This window comes from Neltuma alba, unplaced genomic scaffold (genome assembly GCF_004799145.2).
Source record: "Neltuma alba isolate B1F8T4 unplaced genomic scaffold, ASM479914v2 tig00004377_pilon, whole genome shotgun sequence".
NCBI lineage: Eukaryota > Viridiplantae > Streptophyta > Magnoliopsida > Fabales > Fabaceae > Neltuma > Neltuma alba.
Window position 1 is genome coordinate 291388 of NW_021633681.1, and position 20432 is coordinate 311819.

The 20432-nt window shown below is 36.0% G+C and overlaps 2 protein-coding genes and 1 pseudogene across 2 annotated transcripts; 2 read left to right on the forward strand and 1 right to left on the reverse strand.

The window, feature by feature from the left end:
- Positions 1 to 3372: 3372 nt before the first annotated feature.
- On the forward strand, positions 3373 to 6120 carry LOC114744524 (cysteine-rich repeat secretory protein 1-like). The gene is made up of 3 exons (XM_028932693.1): positions 3373 to 3523; positions 5433 to 5961; positions 6075 to 6120. The coding sequence occupies exons 1-3, from the start codon at positions 3373 to 3375 to the stop codon at positions 6118 to 6120; spliced, it is 726 nt and encodes a 241-aa protein (XP_028788526.1).
- Positions 6121 to 7450: 1330 nt separating this feature from the next.
- LOC114744526 (putative receptor-like protein kinase At4g00960) lies at positions 7451 to 10198 on the forward strand. Its single transcript, XM_028932694.1, has 7 exons — positions 7451 to 8142; positions 8291 to 8431; positions 8545 to 8666; positions 8766 to 8976; positions 9116 to 9353; positions 9545 to 9707; positions 9872 to 10198. Exons 1-7 carry the CDS (start codon positions 7686 to 7688, stop codon positions 10196 to 10198), a joined length of 1659 nt encoding a protein of 552 aa, XP_028788527.1. The 5' UTR covers positions 7451 to 7685.
- A 4440-nt stretch (positions 10199 to 14638) lies between these two features.
- LOC114744527 (cysteine-rich receptor-like protein kinase 10) lies at positions 14639 to 20229 on the reverse strand (annotated as a pseudogene).
- Between the last annotated feature and the right edge of the window lie 203 nt (positions 20230 to 20432).

Sequence of the window (20432 nt, forward strand, 5' to 3'; positions counted from 1 at the left end):
TCTCCCATTAGTTTTATTATTAGCTGATCAAAGTCTCACCAACCTTCCTCACTGCCAATGTTCCTTGCACAAGATTAGATCTATGTTTGCCATCAGACATCTAGATTCTCGTCACTGACCTTCATCATAACTACAACTAATGCTCTGTTATGCCGTCGCCTTTTTTTTCCAACCCTACCTCCATCCCTCTCTTCTACTTCTGCCATAGCCCATGATTCTTGGCAACGAGGATTTCCTCCTCTGCTTCATCTTCATCATCTCCAATGAAGATTGTTCTAATCACATTTTCATTGCTTGTATCTTTGTTTTGATATTTTTGTTTTTACTTTTTGCTAGCACTGGTTCATTTTTCATTTTCATCCTCATGATGATGAACTGAATAGGGAAGATGAAGTTGTTCAGTTGACGGGGGGGTCTCCTCAACATAGGGAAGGCCACCGATGGAGGAGGGTTGGTAGTGGTCAACGAAGATGATGAAGAAGGCAAGGGCAAATGCTGTCTTTTTTCAGATTCACACATGTTGTAATCTCCATTCTTTACTATTATGGATGTAATCCCTATTACCTTATATCAAGTAATCATGATGCATTTTATAATCCCCTTTACCACCTAAATGTGCCAACCAAACGCTTGAAAGAAGCTATTGCATCAAGATTACAGGGAATGCTAATGCAATGCATTGAACCAAACAGGCACTAAAGGTAAATTGAATTGGAGAAATCGATGCAAGATTATTGAAGGCATTGCAAGGAGAATACTTTATCTTCATAGAGATTCTCAATTTAAAATTATATATCGCAATCTAAAATTTAGCAATTACTGTTGGATGAAGATTTGAATCCAAAAATTTCTAATTTTAGTATGGCTAAAATATTCAGAGTTGATCGAACTCAAGCAAGCACAAATAAAGTTGTTGGGACATTGTAAATTGCTTGAATCAACAATTTTATTTTAGTCTTTTTATAATAATTTATAATGAACTACGCAAGAGAGATTATTTGCCATCTAATATGTGCTATTTTGTAGCGGCTACAGCGCTCCGATCCATGCTCATATTTTTTTTCAAATCTGATATGTATAGTTTTGGTGTCTTAATCTTGGAGATCATTAGTGGCAAGAAGAATACATCTTTCTATGAATCAAGCTATGCTGAAAACCTGCTAACCTATGTAATTATACTATCAAAGTAAATAAACTAAAATGTTAGCCAGCTAGGGAGACCAAAATAATTATATATGATTGGATTTGCAGGCCTGGAAACTCTGGAGAGAAGGATCGCCATTAGAATTGCCGGATCCTAGTCTAAGAAATTCATGTCCAGGAAATGAGGTTCTTAAACGCATTCATATAACCTTGTTGTGCATCCAGGAAAATCCACTTGAATTGCTGGATCCTCATCAGCCAGCATTCTTGTTTCAACGCCATAGAACAGAGTCAAACAGTCTAGCACGTTGAGAATAGCTCGGATCAATCTACAAGCAAGTCTATGCAACAGCCTGTGGATGAAGATCCAATTTCTGACTTGTATCCTCGCCAATATATCCTTGTTTACTTAAGTACTCAACTCAGTAGATACCTCAACGATTCATTAAGATTGAAACTAGTGTTTCGGAATAAAAATTATGGCGAAAGGAAGTTTAAATAGGTGTATTATCAAGAATTAAGACAAATTATTTGTATATGATATGAAAGCATATCATACATCTTTTTCTCTCAGTGATGAATGTTGTTTCTGTTAATGATTGTCAAACCATTCATTACACAGTTGATATTTTGAACAATTGTAATAATTAAAGAAAGAAAATCTTGAGAGGATCTATGTCGATCTTAGTTAAAACGGAATTTAATGAGGGAAGAGAGCAAAAGGGAAAGTGATAATTGTTAAAAGTTTTAGGCAAAAGACAATAAGAGAGACCCAAAAAGTGGGTCTTCCCTCTTCATTGTCGCTCATGGCTTAAAGAGAAAGGCGTCCTCCATGGGACCGAAGAAAATTCATGGTTCGTACAAAACTAATGTTGTTTAATTTTTATGTGGGACTAAGATAGCTGCTTTATCTTGGTATGCTAAATTCGAAATTGTTGATATTAAGATATTGCGATGATGGACTTAATCAAAAAAAAGGATACTGGCATACTGCGATGATTACTAAACAATTCCTAATGTGAGTGCACAGTGATCGAGATCCGTGATGCCAAACATGAACACTTATCTTTAATTACCGTAGAAAGAGGTTTCTGGTGAGCAATATAATATTCAGCAAAAAGAAATTGATTTGGATGGAGGAAAAAAATAAGAGGAAATTTTTCTAAAAATAACAAAAAAAAAAAATGATTGCTATGTATTTTCGAGAGTTTTCTTGAATTTCCTATTATTTTTCCCCTTTATTTTTTCTTCCTGTGGGGTGAGTAGGTAGATATGCCATGGCGTCTATGAAGGGCCAAGGGGCATCAGGAAGGAAAGTCGTCGATCTTCAATGTCGCATATAAATATTTAATATGTAGCCAGATTTTGATATATAGGTATGTGTGCGCGCGTGTGTGTTTGTGCCTATTAAATTATGCTCTAAAATTATAAGAGAATGCAATCTAACATAAGTTAATTCTTTTTTTTTTTTTTGTATAACATTACATATTGTGTTCGGAAAATTACACAAAGGCCGTCCCTACTTTTTCCCAATTTTCCATTCCTCCCCTAAATTCTCCGCTTATTGCGCAAACTTTTGATTTCCAACACGATAAACTAGTTAATTAACCCACCGAGATTCGCTAATTTGGGCCCATTCAACACTAGATTGAGAAGTTTATGTCGGCTCAAAATTTTTTAACAAAATACTCCAATACTCTTCGGCTTTGCTTTAATTACACACATGTTCCCTATATTTTTAAACTCACAGACACATACATAAAAATATTCCGTAAAATTAGAATATACTAGTTAAGTTCCATTTTCCTCAACTATCTAACATATTATAAAATTTATTAATTTTGATTATATTATGAAATTTTATGTTTTGAATTTTTCCACAAATTTGTTGAAACTCATTTATTTTGCTTTTATAATGGAAAAAATATATATATTAAACGTCTGATTTTGTTGTATAAATAATACAAATTTGAGAGATTGTATAAAACATTTAAAATTATTAAACATATTTTTGTGCTAGCATTTATGATTTATAAACATATTTAGTCAAGTATATATTTATTACAATAATTAATCAAATTTTTAATCAAGCTTTTAACCTCAACGGCCAATTCGGTTACCCCATTCTAATGTTTGATTCCCTATGTCTAAGTAAAATTTCTCAGGATGTGACATTACGCTGCCAGCGCATGAAACGGCATTAATAATCACAAAACAACAACACCCTCTATGGCATCTTCCAGTGCCTCGGCTATGCCATCGTCCAGACTTGTCACAAATGTGTTTCCGGCGGAGTCAAAGATATCGTTCAGAAACGCCCCAACAATAAAGGAGCCGTCGGTTGGTACGACGAGTGCTGGATACGTTTCTCCGGCGACTGGTATTTAATTTCTTCAACAAAATGGAAGAAGATCCTAGGTCATTTTTAACTAACGTACAACACCAAGGCAACAGACACCACTAGCTTTATGAAGCGGTTGGGTCAAACCTTGGGAGTGGTTGTGAAGGAGGCATCTGAAGGCCGAAGCAAGAAACTTGCCAAGAAAGAAGACTATAGTGATTCTCATCCTCTATATATGGCGCAGTGCACGTCGGCTATATCTGAGATTGATTGTTACAACAGTCTCAATAGATGTATCGACAATTTGCATATATGCTGTGATTTTTTTTTTGGGGGGGGGGGGGTGCTGAAGCCTAGTTGCTATCTAAGGAACGAAACGTACCCCTTTTACCAGGAAGCGCCTCTTCCTCCACCAGTTCCTTCCAAAGGTCAGTTATGAATGGTTTGACAATCATTAACAGAAACAACATTCATCACTGAGAGAAAAAGATGTATGATAAGCTTTCATATCATATACAAATAATTTGTCTTAATTCTTGATAATACACCTATTTAAACTTCCTTTCGCCATAATTTTTATTCCGAAACACTAGTTTCAATCTTAATGAATCGTTGAGGTATCTACTGAGTTGAGTACTTAAGTAAACACCCAATTTTATTTGCTTCTGCGGCCTACCTTTTGAATCTTAGAAAAAATTACAATTAATTTTCCCATCCTTTCATATCTACCTTTTCATTTTTTTTCAGGGTAAAGGTACATTGAGCACTATCTTATTTTTTAGGTACATTCAAAATCTTGATCTTTTATATGATATATCCAGTACCCCAATATTATTTTTTAAGTTAAATCTAATATTTTGATTTTTAAGTGCTAGATGCATATTTACTCTTTGATTTATTCTACATCTCCTTCTAAATGAAAATGATATGAGTAGATCTTGTAAAAAAATTACTTTTTATCTTGATACTTAAATTTACAGGAAATAAATAAATTAAATAGATATAAAATATTTATAGATGTTTTTTGAACTGTAATATATCCAAATCTTTAACTTATAGGAAATAAATAAATAAATTAAATTATCTTTTCATGATTTTGTGCGTGGACAAAAATTTTAATATATCCAAAATCTACTCATATCATTTTTATTTAGAAGGAGATATAGAATTAAAAAAAAAAAGAATAAAGGTACATCCAACACCTTAGTCTTATTTTTAATACATTTTCAGTACTTTAAAAATTAGAATGTTGGATGTACGTAACTAGAAAGAAATAATATAGGGTTACTGAATATATCATATAAAAGATCAAGATTTTGAATATACCTAAAAAATAAGATCATAGTGCTGAATGTGTCTTTACCCTTAAAAAAATAGAAGGGGTAGATATGAAAGGATGGGGAAATTAATTGTAACTTTCTCTAAGATTGAAAAGGTGAGAGGTGTGGCAGAAGCAAATGAAACAGGGTATTGAGTGTAAACGTACAGCAGGCTCTTTCAAGCAAAGTCTTGGCATGATGAACCTTTTCACATTGACAAATGAAAATCATACGGAAATTCCTCTTCCGTGAATAATGTTGGGTTGTTGGCCTCTGGTGGCCCAACCCTTTAACACCCCTTTCTAATTTTGCTTTTCTCCCCTTTTGCTTTTTATCATCAGCTTTATTCTGCATGTGAAATGAAAGACATTATGATATATGACTACTCATGAAATGTTTTAGTCTTGTATTTTTAATATTTTACAAAGAATATAAATTGGGTTTTTTTTTTGGGGGGGGGGGGGGGACATTATATATGAACAATAGAAAATACTTCTCGTTCCATTTAAAACTTAAGAATCAAAAGGAAAACAATAATAACAAGAATGAGAAGGGAAGAATATGGAAAGATGCGGTTGTAGCGTTAGAGGTCCAACCGTGTGAAAGCTTTGCTTCACTTTATTTAGCAGATTCCGTGAAGACGCCTGCAGAAGCATTGGGCAGGAAGATGGATATGCCATTTCTGAAACTGCTATCCTATTTTCTGCTTCTCTCCTCCTTCGATCTGGCTTCTTCTGAAGTTGACATCCCGGCTTACTTTGACCACAACTGCACAATCAATAAAAACTTCACTTCCGATAGCTCCTACCCGTCCAACCTTAACAGTCTCTTCGGTATCTTGTATGACAAGGCCACGGGCGGTGAGACTCCCGAATTTTTCAACACCAGCTATGAGGACGTCGTCTATGGAGAGTTCATGTGTCGAGGCGACGTCCCCATTCAGGTCTGTCGAGATTGCGTTCAGGACGCCATAAATCGAATAGCCTCAGAGTGTCCCTACAACAAAGAGGCAGTCATCTGGTACGACCAGTGCTCCCTCCGCTATTCCGATCGTTCTTTCTTCTCCACCCTCGATCAACTGCCTAGAGTTAGCAGCCAGTTGGTGGCCATGGACGTGACCTGGGAAACAGACACGTGTCTTCCTGGCACACCAGATCCGTGCTCCATGATTTCATACCATAGACGTCGATATCGTCAAGAAAGGAATATTTCAAACCCAGATGCATACGCAGAATTAAATAAGACGTTGAGTGATGCGGTGGTGGAGGCAGCGAAGTCAGGTGCCAAGAAATTTGCAGCAAAAGATGCAAACTTTAGAGGGGGATCGCTGTACACTCTTGTACAGTGCACGCCGAATCTGTCCCAACAATTCTGTAGCAAGTGTCTATATGGCATCATGAATCTTCTTCCGAAAGAAAATACTACACGCGAAGGAAGAATTCAGAATCCGAGCTGCAATTTGAGATTCGGAGAAGACCGATTTTATTACAAGGGCGACCAGCCTCCCTCCACTGCATCTGAAGGTGATGTCACTATTTTCTTTCTTTCCTTTTCTTTGCGTTTTTCAATTTTCAACTTATTATTTATGTGTTTTTCTTTTAATTAAGACTTTAACTTAATTTGCTTTATTAGTTAACCCTTGTATAAAAACTAAAAATCCTAATAGAATAAAGTTATAAGAACTAATATTACTAAAGAAATAAAATTAAATGATTTAATTAAGAGGAAAAATATATATACGAAATTAAAAATTAAAAAAATAAAATAAATATCAATACGGTTTTCCTTTTCTCTTTTAGGGAATGCATGGTAACTATTATCATTGAGACTCCATGAAAGGATATGAAAAGCTTTTCCATATGTTTTTTTCTGTCACCGTGTCACGCGTTGTTCTCAATCTCACATTTCAACATTAAAGCAATCAATTTTAATTTTCATAAAAATTGCATAATTTGTTACTCACGATAATTTGGTGTTTTTGTGGGATTGATTATATGTTTGCTCAGTACTCCTTGAATCCCTAATATAGGACCTAATTAAAGAGTTAACGTTGATTTTATATATAAGATCTTATCAATTTTTTTCAAATTAACTGTATTGATATTCTCCTAATAATAATTAAGTAGAAGAGGGAGGGAGAAAATTAAGGAAGATGTTTTAAAAAATCATATTAATTAATTTAATCAATATTTTTAATCTATTAAAATTAGTTAATTATATCTCATATTAAGGATAAGAGGAGTATTAAATTTATATAAATGCAAGCTTTGAATTATTGTTACTGATTTCCATTTTACAAACTAAGGATTAAAGTCAAAGGAGAGATACATTTTTGCGAATTTATCTATTTAGTTAATTTTGGTCATTTTTACTGGAGGGAGACCCGACGCGTGTTTGAAGACATCGCCACAGAAATTGCAGAAGCTTTTGAGGTTGTCAAACACGCATGGACCTGGAAAGAGGCGGGATGAGCTTTTGAGTTTTCTTTGGGTCTTGGTTTTTATTTGATGTTTTGGGCTTCGGCCCCTTTCTGTACCCAATAAAATGACTTAATCCTGAACATTTTGCTTCTGTTGTTAAACAGCGCTTGGACGTCCTGATCTTACAGGCAGCAACTGCTCGACCACCGAAGCCAATGACCATCAGTACCTAAACAACCTCAGAAATCTCACTCAACAACTCTCCAAGGCATCCAACGACACCAAAAACAAAGGATTCTACAGCACCAGCGTCGGAAACAAGCCGGACACCATCAACGGCCTCTTCATGTGTCGGGGAGATGTGCCCCTTGAGCTCTGCCATGAATGCGTCAATGAGGGAATCGAGCAACTAAACTTTTCGTGTCCCAATTCAAAGGAGGCTATCATATGGTATGATTGTGTATGCTTCGCTATTCCAATCGCTTTTTCTTCTCTACCCTGGACACACTGCCTGTATATACAAAACCCGGTGGGGATATGCTTGAAAACGAAACAAAGACCTTCAATCGGCTGTTAGGGAATACATTGAATGATCTAGTGGCGGCAACGACGAACTCATCAGAGAGTGTAGGAGTGAAAAATTTTGAGACAAACACAAAATCCAGCGATTTAGAGTTGAAAACGTTGTATACTCTTGCACAATGTACTCCAAACCTGTCCAGCCAAGACTGCAGAAAATGTCTACAAGGTGCTTTGCAAAATATCATGTCATGTTGTTCTGCAAAGAAAGGAGGACAGGTCATGAATCCTAGCTGCAACTTGAGGTTTGAATCGTACATATTTTATAATGACAGTAAAAATGTTGTTTCGGTGCCACCTGCGTATCCCCCAGATGAGACAGGTCCCCCAGGAAATCCAGGTAAAGTAATTGCGATCTAATCATTTTTCTTACAGAGATATAGTTAACTAAATGCAAATTGATATTCTTAATTCGCTCTCAATTTTGTGCTCACAAATCTTCTCCATTTCTTGTCTGTGGAATGTACAATCCCATTTAATTTACTCAGGAGAAGATAACGACCACTCACGAACAATTATAATAGCGGTGGTGTCTGTCACTATTGGCTCAATCATGCTCCTTTGTTTCGGCTACTATTACTGGCAGAGAAAAAGGAGCAAGAGCTATAAGGAGATTCTGAAGAAAAACTGTATGTATGCTTTTTTTTCTTCCCTTGAAAAAACAAGAAAGAAAACTCAGTCAACTGTGAGAAAAACTATGTTGTTGTAGTGTACTTACCTTGAAATGTACCTATATCTATAGTTGGAAGTGAAGGAGCCATGTTAGAGTCATTGCAGTTCAATTTGGCAACAATTGAAGCTGCAACAGATAAGTTCTCAACTGAAAATAGAATAGGCAAAGGTGGATTTGGAGAAGTCTTCGAGGTAACTTAATTATGCGATCAAATCCACGTGTGTGCTTGTGTATATCATTAATTGCAAGTATTTCCCACCCCCTCATTGTCTGACTATTTATGATTTCAGGGCATTCTTCCCGATGGCAGCAAAATAGCTGTAAAGAGATTGTCAGAAAATTCTAGTCAGGGCTTATTAGAATTCAAGAATGAGGTTCTATTAATTGCCAAACTTCAACATAGAAACCTGGTGGCACTATTAGGATTTTGCCTGAAAGACGAAGAAAAAATACTTGTTTATGAATATGTTCCCAACATGAGTCTGGATTACTTTTTATTTGGTTTGTTTCTTCTAACCAAACTCATCTTACCATTTTTTCAATTTTCTTATTCATGTACTGTCCATTCTTTTGTTAGTCTTGGAGGTGAACATATCTGTCATTCAATTTAATACTCACAAAGTAATCTAATTATGAATAGGTTCACAAAAGCCAAGAATGTTAAATTGGCTTGAGCGCCACAAAATTATAGGAGGCATTGCTGGAGGAATTCTTTATCTCCATGAACATTCACGCCTTAAAGTAATACATCGAGATCTCAAACCTAGCAATATATTGTTAGATGATGAGATGAATCCAAAAATTTCTGATTTCGGCTTGGCAAGAATGGTTGGCATTAATGAAACCAGGGGGAACACAAATAGAATTGTTGGAACATTGTAAGTTCTTTCTCTCTCTTTTTTCTATCTTTGTCTTTCTCTAGAGGTATGTGTGTATCTTGCACATGTACTTTGCTATTGAATTTAAATATTGGCACAAGATTTTGCTCAAAAATTGGCACAAGATTGTGCTAATATTCTAACATATATTGATATATTTATTTGTTATTTTATATATATATTTATTACAGGGGTTATATGTCTCCAGAATATATTAAATTTGGACTATTTTCTGAGAAATCAGATGTTTTCAGCTTTGGGGTGATGGTTTTAGAAATTATTAGTGGAAAGAAGAATATAAATTCTCATCGTGAATATCCTGAATCTCAATATGCTGATGGACTATTGAGTAATGTGAGTATAAAACTTTCAATATTTCTCAAATAATCATCTCATACCTTTCATCATGGTCATCTTTATAAGCATCAAAGCAGTCATTGGAGCTGATGTTAACAATATTCTATAATCAAATTAATAGCAGGGCCCTATTTTGAATTAACGGTTTGACATAATGGTAGGCTTGGAAGCATTGGAGGGACGAAAAATTGATAGCGATGGTGGATCCAAATCTGACAGAAGTTGAGTCACACAGTGAAATAATCAAATGCATCCATGTCGGCTTGTTGTGTGTTCAAGGAAATCCAGAAGTTAGGCCTTCCATGAATGAAGTTGTTCAATATCTAAGTAATGATTCAATTGAATTACCAATTCCTCAAGAACCAGCATTCTTCATACATAGTCAAATGGAACCAGTAGCAACCACCAGAGAAATGGAGGGTCAGCTTGCCAACCACAATCAATATTCCATCAGTGAAATGTCGAATAGTACACTATTTCCTCGTTAGATCGGAGTAGATCAGACTTCAACTTTTGTTTTTCTCTACTCTGGGAACTGATGGTTTGTATTTTATTTTTAAAATACGCGTGCAATAACAATATAAAATTGATCATTTCAGATTTGGATTTGTTTTTGGCCCCTTTTTTCTTCTGCCGTCCATTAAGAGGCTCTGTCTTTGTATTTAATTTGTGCAATACTTTTATCTCGTAGATACCAAACAGAGCATCTGCATTTAAGAAAAAGCAGAAATAAAAGGATTTTACTGGTGAGGAAAAGTTGGCTCAACGAGACTTCATTTGTAGAGCATGATTCTTTACTTACAAATCAATTAGTGAGCTCCATTTGACAATGCAAAAAAAAAAAAAAAGTTGCTCTGGAAGTGACGGCTGAGTTAAATAATTGCTGTGATATTACAATTGTGGCTTTGCGTTTGGATTTTCTTGAATACAAAACAACCCGACGATGTACTAATCACTTCATTATATGATCTGAATTCAATATTTATCCTTGAATCCTATATCTCTGACAACTTTTCATCCCCCCACCGATTACAAACTTGTAACCATTAAGTCTAGCTAATTATTTTAATCATCATCCTTTTATTGGAAAATGTATTATTGAATAATAATATCAACATTACCATTTATGTTGAATCTCATCATTTGGGTACAATAACATAAAAATACTTGTTCTCTGATTAACAAGGTAGCAAATTGAGTCTTGATGGCAAAGGACAAGATGAAATAAAAGCCTCGTCCTACCTAGGATAGAATTCACTTGTAGACATTTCATTAATAGAATCTTTACTTTCGGTATTAATAAGCTCCATTTGGCCCTACAGAAAGAAAGCAGGTAGATAGAAAAGCTAGGGTAAAAGGAATTGAATAATCCGAAGCACAGTGCTCTGCGTTCCTTTATTGAATATATAGACAAGAATACAATAGCTAGAGGACAAAACGCATTACAAAGAATCAGCAGAAATAATTGAGAGCCTATTGAAACTAGACACGTGTAAAGGTGAGAATATTCTAGACAACCTATAGCTGATACAATATCGGACTCTTAATACAAAATATGATATAACATGTTATGCTTTAACATTCCCCCTCAAACGAGAGGGTGTGATAGACAGCCCGAGTTTGCGCCTGAAGTGGGAGAACTGAGAGTGAGCAAGAGACTTTGTTAGGCAGTCTGCTACCTGATGACTTGAAGGTATATATCTGATGTCAATACATCGAGAAGCCAGCAGGTCTCTAACAAAATGAATATCAATCTCTATATGCTTGCTCCGACTATGTTGAACTGGATTTGAAGCTAGAGCTTGTGCACTAATGTTGTCACACCACAGCACAGCAGGTTGTTTTAAAAACAAGCCTAATTCAAATAATAAAGATGTGATCCATTTTACCTCAGCAGCTCCATCAGCTAATGCTCGATATTCAGACTCAGTGCTGGATCTAGAGACCACCCTCTGTTTGCAAGAAGACCAGGAAACTAACGTATTACCCAGATAAATACAAAAACCCCCCATGGATTTTCGGTCATCAAGATCAGTAGCCCAATCAGCATCAGTATATGCCATAATTTGTAGAGATGATAAAGGTTTTATGTGCAAGCTATAACTGTATGTTCCTTTCAAATATCTCAGTATACGCTTGACAGCTTGAAAATGATTCACTGTTGGATTTGATAAAAATTGACTTAGCTTATTTACAGAAAAAGCAATATCCGGCCGAGTAGTTGTTAAATACTGTAAAGATCCTATGGCTCTTCTGTACAGAGTGGGATCTTTCATCAATTCACCATCATCGAATGAAAAATGTCTACCTGTAACCATAGGTGTTGGGACAGGGGCACAATCTAGCATATTAAATTTCTTTAACAGGTCCAATACATATTTCCCTTGATTCAGAAAAATTCCAGAACTGTCTCTAAAGACTTCAAGACCCAGAAAATAGTATAGCGGTCCAAGGTCTTTCAAGGAGAACATAGAATTCAGTTTTTGCACAAAACTTCTCAGATAATCTGAATTGTTTCCAGTGATCAAAATGTCATCCACATAAATCAAAACAAAGACAGTGATGTTACCCTTTCGAAGCAGAAATAGAGATGTGTCACTTCTTGCATTATAGAATCCCCACTGCTGCAAAATAAGTCTCAAACGATCATACCATGCTCTTGGTGCTTGCTTCAACCCATAAATGGCTTTGATTAACCGGCAGACATGATTGGGACGACTCTGATCTACAAAACCCTCTGGTTGCTTCATGTATACACTCTCTTGGAGAAAACCATTTAAGAAAGCATTATTTACATCTAACTGCCTAATTTCCCAGTTAAAACTTACAGCAATGGTAAGTACTACTCAGACCGTCGAAGGTTTGATTACTGGGCTGAAGGTTTCTCCATAGTCAATTTCGGCAGCTTGTTGGAAACCTTTCGCAACCAGTCGTGCTTTGTGCTTCAGTATAGAACCGTCTGCACAAAACTTGGTCTTAAAGACCCATTTACAATCAACAAGCTTCTGTGAACCATCGTATGGCACTAGGACCCAGGTTTAATTTTTCTGCAAGGCGTTGAACTCATCCACCATTGCTTGCCGCCATTGAGGAAGAGAAAGAGCCATAGGGATTGAAGCGGGTTCAGATGCCTTTGACAAGGATTTTGGGTCTTCCGCTTGCATAAGCCCAATAAATGGATGCTTGGGCTTGTAAATTCCGTCCTTGGCTCGGGTAACCATATGATGTCTATTTAATGGATCTTGTGGTGGATTTTGGGCTTCAACCTCAATATTGGGCCTGTTACTCATAGACTGATTTGCAGAGGGTACTTCATCATATGGGCTTTGAGGTGGAGAGCCATTTTGTAATACACTGTCAGTCCTTGAGAGTGAATCAGTACTATTTGAAGAAGAGCTCGTGGAGACTTCAATATTTGCTTCAGGTTGCTGATTTTGTGTTAATAGATTCACAGAGTGCACAAGTGGAGGCATTATCATCGTTGCATCATCTGATTCTCTTGCACCTGCTCTTTTATTTAAAAATCCTGTGACAAAAGGGAAGGAAGATGGATTAAAAACCACATGTCTGGACACAAATATTTTCCCAGTGGAGCTCAAACATTTATACCCTTTTTGTTGATTTGCTACACCCAAATAGACACACCTTTGACTATGAAATTGAAATTTGTGCTCATTATAAGGTTTCAAGCAAGGATAACAAGCACACCCAAAGGGTTGTAAAGATTTGTAATCTGGCTCTGTTTTAAACAATTCAAACAGAGGAGTTTTGCCTTCTAATACTGGTGTAGGCAATCTGTTTATCAAGTAGACAGCCACTTGGAAAGCATCCACCCAATATGTGAGTGGCATATGTGCTTGAGCTAGTAAAGTCAGTCCCATCTCAACTATGTGACAGTGCTTTCTCTCTGCGCGACCGTTTTGAGGAGATGTATATGGACAAGTAAATCTTAAATTGATGCCAGCAGACTGAGCTATAGGGACAAAAGGCTTGTACTCTGAACCATTATCACACTGCAGAGCTTTAATTTTCTTGTTGAATTGATTTTCAACGAAAGCCTTGAAATGATTAAAGGCATGTATAGCTTCCCCTTTGTGTTTTAGTGGATAAATCCAAGTATAGCGACTAAAATCATCGACAAAATGAATATAAAACCTGTGTCCATGAACAGATTGCACTGAAGAAGGTCCCCACAAGTCAGAGTGAATTAAATCTAAAGGCTCAGAAGCATGAGAGACAGAATGAGTAAACGGTAAATGTTTTGATTTCCCAAGTTGACAGGCTTCACAAAAGTATTTTTCATTCACAGGAATTTTCATATTACACCTGTTCAAAATTTCTTTCAAAATTCTAAAGCTAGGATGTCCTAATTTGTGGTGCCAATTTCTAACTTCATCTTCATCTCCGGTAAAACGAGCAACGTGCACTTGAGGTTGAAACTTAGCCTTACTACCCATTGGATACATTCCGTCCCTGGGCGTTCCTTGCATCAGCAATTCCCCTGTCACTTTGTCCTTCACAGTACACCCAGAATTAGTGAAGTTCACATCAACAAAATTATCTTCTATAAGTCTATTCACACTCATGAGATTTTTAGTGGCATTAGGAACTAATAAGACATCCTTGAGAAGCAGTTTAGTGTTAGAGGTAGGGCAGGGTATGAATTTTGAGCCAATACCCAAGATCCGACTCTTTTCACCAGTACAAGTAGAAAGATGAGACTTACCAACCGGAGCTACTTGATCAAGGTTGTCTGAATTAGGAGTCACATGGTAATTAGCTCCGCTATCCATGTACCAATTTGGATCTGAAACAGAGTAAGGGGAAGCATAGTAGGCATGAGGATCAACAGGTCGACCATAGTCTGATGTGGGCATAAAGTTTCGATCATTTCTATAGTAGCAGTTCGCCATGATATGTCCTGGTCGCTAACAGTAGAAGCAGTAGGTTCTGCCATTGTTACCCCCTCCTCGATGACCACGTGATCTACCACGTGCACCACGACCTCCACGCCAACCATTGCGTCCAGAACCAGAGTCGGAAAAACGACAATCAGGTGAGGCACCAGTCGGAGTATCTTGACGTTGAGCTACATTAGCACTCGGCTGAATAGTGAGGGAAGCAAAATGGCTAAGTTGTTCCAAGCGACCTTCAAAAGAAAGAAGGGAGGCTTGTGCATCAATCCAAGTGAGCCCAGTTTGATCAGCAAGCTTGACAACGATCGCGTTGTATTCTGCGTCTAGACCATTTAACGTATGGAGAAGTAATTCCTCATCACTGACAGGTGCTCCAGCAAGAGCAAGCTTATCTGCAATATTTTTCATTTTGCTCAGGAACTCTTCCATCTTCATTCCATTTTTCCTGGTGTGATGCAGCTCAGTCTTGTACACCATTATCCTTGCCTTAGTCGATGCACAAGTTAGTCCACGAGCACCACTCCACAGCTCTGAAGCGGTTTTGCAGTGAAGAAGCTGTGCTCCAACATCTTGAGTCATAGTGTTTCTTAACCATCCTACCAGCATTCGATCTACCGCAAACCATTCCTCGTATTCTGGATTCACCTTCGTCCCTTCAGCTTCAGGGAGCAAGCGAGGCGGGATCCTGGCAGAGGCATTGAGGTGTCCTTCTAAGCGGTTCCCTTCAATCAGCGGCAAGACAACGGACTCCCACACAAGGTAATTGCTACAATCCAGCTTAATCGCAGACGTTTGGCTTGAAGAGCTAAAAAGGCTATAGGTTTTTTAAGCAGAGGAGGTAGAGTCAGCCGCCGCCATGGCTCTGGTACCAAGATAGAAAAGCTAGGGTAAAAGGAATTGAATAATCCGAAGCACAGTGCTCTGCGTTCCTTTATTGAATATATAGACAAGAATACAATAGCTAGAGGACAAAACGCATTACAAAGAATCAGCAGAAATAATTGAGAGCCTATTGAAACTAGACACGTGTAAAGGTGAGAATATTCTAGACAACCTATAGCTGATACAATATCGGACTCTTAATACAAAATATGATATAACATGTTATGCTTTAACACAGGTTCTTTTGGAAATGGCAATCGAATTGAATCATGGCTAAGATATGAAATAACTGTAGCCATAGAAGGCCTTGCTTCTGGATTTTCTGGTTACACTTGTTCACTTCATTCAACGATTCACATTCAATTAGATTTGAATCCAAAATCTCTAATATCTTTTCTTCCTTCCATTGATTCCAAGCCTGCAACAATTCAGTAAACTTAGCTATTTTAAATATCTCACGCAATATTGTTAAAATAATCTCTCTCAAATTTGAGACAATTGTATGAGAAATATTAGTGTAATAAACACATTACAATATTAACTTGCATAGTTTAGGAGGCCATGAGATTGATCAGGAGAACTTGTGATCTCCTTTCCACTAATAATTTCTAATACTATCACTCCAAAACTAAAAGTATTTGATTTTTCAGAATATTGTCTAAACATTACATATTCTGGAGACATATAACCACTGAAAAATCAAAATGTCAATGATAAGTCTTTTTCTGATGGCTAACAAGCAACACATTTGGACATTTCAAATGGGGGGAAAAAAATGAAAGATGAACTTTTATGTCGGCTTATCATAAAAGCTTATTCTTGTTTATTCAGCCATACCATGATAGAGGTAAAAGAGTTTGAAGGAAAAATCTTATAACTTATTATGTTCCAACAATTTTTTTGGTATTTCCCTCAATTTCATTGAATCCAATCATCCTAGCCAACCCAAAATCTGAAATTTTTGGATTTGTTTCATCATCTAACAAAATACTACTAGGTTTGAGATTACGATGTATAATTTTGACTCGAGAATAGTCATGAAGGTAAAGAGTTCCTCTAGCAGCTCCTCCAATAATTTTGTGACGTCCCTCCCAATTTAACACTTTGCTTTCTTGAGAACCTATACATATATAAAGCTATCGTTAATGACTAGACTGACAAATTAAAGAAAGATAATTGAAAACAAGTAATTAACTTTAGCATATATGAGATAGCGAATGTCAAATGTTAATAACAAGCATGTATCTAAATTTCGATTGAGTTAAAATGAGTTTAGAAGAGTCTAACCAAACAGGAAGTAATCAAGACTTCTGTTGGGAACATATTCATAAATGAGAATTTCCTCTTGCTCTTCTATGCAAAATCCTAGCAAGGCCACCAAATTTCTATGCTGGAGCCTGACTATTAGCAAAACTTCATTCTTAAATTCTTCTGCTCCTTGGCGAGAGCTTTTCGAAAGTCTTTTTACAGCTATCTCTTGACCATTTGAAAGAATGCCCTGAAGTCATAGTTGATTAAATTAAAGAGGAAAAACAATATAACCAATACTGTACTATAAATATCATGATATTTACACATCGACGGCATTTCTCACCTAGTAAACTTGTCCAAATCCACCCCGACCTAAACTGGTTCCCTTCGAAAACTTATTTGTCGCTGCTTCAATCGTAGCCAAACTGAATTGCAGAGGCTCTAAAGTGTTGCTTTCGCTTCCAACTAGACAAATCAACCAAGATATTAAAGCATACGAGAAGTATCGCCACTCTCCAACTAGCTAGCCAAACTGTGTGAGTAGTGAAGAGATGGAATGAAAATTACTTACAGTACCTTCGCATGAGAAAAGCCATACGTATCTTCTTTATCTGATTCTTTGATAAATAGTAGGCGAAGCATAAAAGTATCATAGCACCAACAGGAGAAGCCACAGCTATCAAAATAGTCCTCAATCGCCTTTTCCTTTTTACTGTATATAGAATATTTCCACGTCTCAATGTCACTCCTTATCACCATGTCTCTAAATAATTAGCGTATATATTGAAGCTAGAGCTAAAAGCCATTTGAGTCTTTATTAACCTCCAAGCAAGTCAATTTTTTGAGTCATGTGTGAACCGAATTCAATATGAATCATTTGAAGTACCCCAAACTGGTGTCGGCGGAACACCAAGACGCAAAATCGGCAAAAGCGAAGTTGTTTCTGCGTTTCGCATTGGCATATGGTTCTCTTCACACATGACTCCAAATTGAGTTGCAGGGACCGGCTTTTCGCGGATATAAAATTTATTAAGTAATTTAAATTTTAAAATATTTAAAATAAGATTATTACTTTCAGCGAAAAAATGCTTCCCCTATAAATTCTCGTCTTCCTCCCTTGATATTTTAAAATATCTCAAATGCATATTTTTCAGAAAAAATACTTCTAAACTTAGTAAGTTTCGGGGTCTTTATTTTATGAAAAAAATGATATACTATTTGATTTCTACCTTTTACTTCCATCAAAAATTAAAATTAGTTCTTTTGCTTCTTTGACTGTGTGCTCAATCTATATATACGTATCTTTCATATACCAAAAAACAATCTATAAGAAACTAAATCATTAATTGGTCATGAGCATGAGACTTTTGAAAACAATATTTTATTTGTAAATAATATTTGTAGTGATTTAGTTTTTGTTGTTATTTATAGTAATCTCATAGACGAATAGTCTCCTCCCACCTCCCTACTTCCCAGAAATTTTAAAAATAATAATAATAATTTTTTTTTGGTACCATACGAGTCACCGTGTGCGTGCATTGATGAGGGTGAAGAGATTTACAGTTCCTCGAGTCCGCCGCATTAGGCGCTCATCGAATGGATGAACACCTGGTGCTCAGCAGTCGAACGGTGTCGTATCATAGGCGTAGTGACACGTTGAAATGATTTCCCTCTCCATCCCACGTGATGACCGATGCCCCGCGTCCCCAATCCCCCCAGCGGTAATCACTCTTTCTTTTTATTATTATTTTTTAATTTTAAATTCAAAATTATAGACCAAAATTAGTCCTTCAAAATATTTTTAAAAAAACATGAACAATACAGTTTGATTCACCATAATTCTTACATGGGTCAAGACGCATGTTAAAATATTTTCTAAGTTGCATTTAGTATTACTCTAAAGCATTTTCTAAGTAACATCCATTTTTTTGAAATATTTTTTATGTAGCATTCGTATTTCTAAGTAATTTGTGATCTATTTAATATTCTAAAATATTTTTTCAAATGTATTAAGAATTTTGAGAAGGCTAAATTTTTTATTTTTATTTAGGACAATACTTAAATCGAGTTTTTTATATTTATTATTTGAAGTTTTCGAATCACACATAATCATATATCGTATTATTAAAATATTAACATTTAATTATAAATTTATATTAAAAAAAACACGTAGCTATATATGATTGAAAATCTTGGAATAATAGATATGAGAAACTTGATATAAGTTTTTTTTCTTTTATTTAATACACCTGGATATTTGATTTTACTTGAAATATTTTGTTTGATCTAAGTTATAATTACCACTAAAAGATATTTTAAGTTGTTAGGTGAACTGCAAATTAATTTAAAATATTGCTAATTAACAAGTATTTCAGGATGCATCTTAACTTGTGTAAGAACTATAGCTGTGTTAGTTAACATTTTTTGTAAGATATTGTAGAAGGTTAAAGTTTAATCTAAATATAATTTTATAGTACACATAGTATGTGTGTGTGTTAATTTTAAAAAATAATTGCTCCTCCGATCTTTAATGTAAGACCCATTTAACTAATTTGATTAGATTAAAAAAATTAGATAAGTTAGTTAATTATAAGAAATGTGACATGTTTTTCTTAAAATAACATAATCATCTCTTTTAATACCACATCTTCCTCTTCTACTTGATTATGGTTGAGGGAGTATCTATAGGGGTAATTTAGAGAAAATTGATAAATATGAGAAATGAGTCTTATATTTAGGACCAAAACCAAATCAAGAATTGGATCCTATATTAAAGATCGGAGGAGTACTATGTTTGAATTTTTTAATTATAAAGATATTTAAATAAAAAAAAAGTGAGTGACTTTGAAAAAAAAAAACAAGAAGAAGAAAAAAGGCAGTGACTATAGCCTAAGACGAGAAAAGGAGAGACGGGCATCAATTTTCACGTGGATGGAGAGAGAAATCCTTTCAGCATTTCACTGCTTTGATGATGCGACACCGTTTCGCATCTCGGCGCCAGGAGCTCATCGCGTCGATGAGCATCTAATGCCGGCTCACGGTTGCTCTACTTTGATGTCATGTTTTGAAATAACTATTTTGGTCCCAAAATCAGCATATATAATTAATCTTTTTCATGAATGGATTTACTCTAATTTACTTAATTAGGAAAAAAAAAGAAATCAGAAAAGCATATAATTGTGAAGCTTACCAGGATCTGGAGGAGAAAGTGGAGCCGGAGGAGGCGACAGCGTTACCGGCCGAAGAGGCGTAGAAGAATTAAAGAACTGATACAATTCATAACGAGCGAGGCAACTTGGATATAGCACTCTTCCTCCGATCTTCCCATCACAACACCATCTAAAGTCCCCAGTCACTCCGCTCAGACACCTTCTGCAATCCGCCGACCAAAGGTCCGGCGTGCACTGAACCAGAACGTATGGAGTTTGAAACTCTACCGCCACCGCATTCGTCTTGAACTTCTTCTTCATCACAGCAGACTTGGACGCCCCATCCTCTTAAAAATTAGCACAAACCTCAAAGCACGTGACATGCAAAGTTCGAGTCCTCTCCATTTACCCTCTTATTTGTTTTATTTGTTTGTTCTTTTTCTGGTTTACCAAGTCAAAAGACATGAGACTTGTTCACGTTGGTTTGCGATTATCTAGGATTAGTTGTTGCTAAATAAGGGGAG

Coding starts and splice junctions, on each gene's coding strand:
- LOC114744524 (XM_028932693.1), top strand. CDS start 3,373: ATGGCATCTTCCAGTGCCTCGGCTATGCCATCGTCCAGACTTGTCACA. Junction 3,524..5,432: donor ATACGTTTCTCCGGCGACTG/GTATTTAATTTC, acceptor TTTATTTAGCAG/ATTCCGTGAAGACGCCTGCA. Junction 5,962..6,074: donor CTTCCTGGCACACCAGATCC/GTGCTCCATGAT, acceptor TGGTGGAGGCAG/CGAAGTCAGGTGCCAAGAAA.
- LOC114744526 (XM_028932694.1), top strand. CDS start 7,686: ATGCTTCGCTATTCCAATCGCTTTTTCTTCTCTACCCTGGACACACTG. Junction 8,667..8,765: donor GATTTGGAGAAGTCTTCGAG/GTAACTTAATTA, acceptor TTATGATTTCAG/GGCATTCTTCCCGATGGCAG. Junction 8,977..9,115: donor TCTGGATTACTTTTTATTTG/GTTTGTTTCTTC, acceptor AATTATGAATAG/GTTCACAAAAGCCAAGAATG.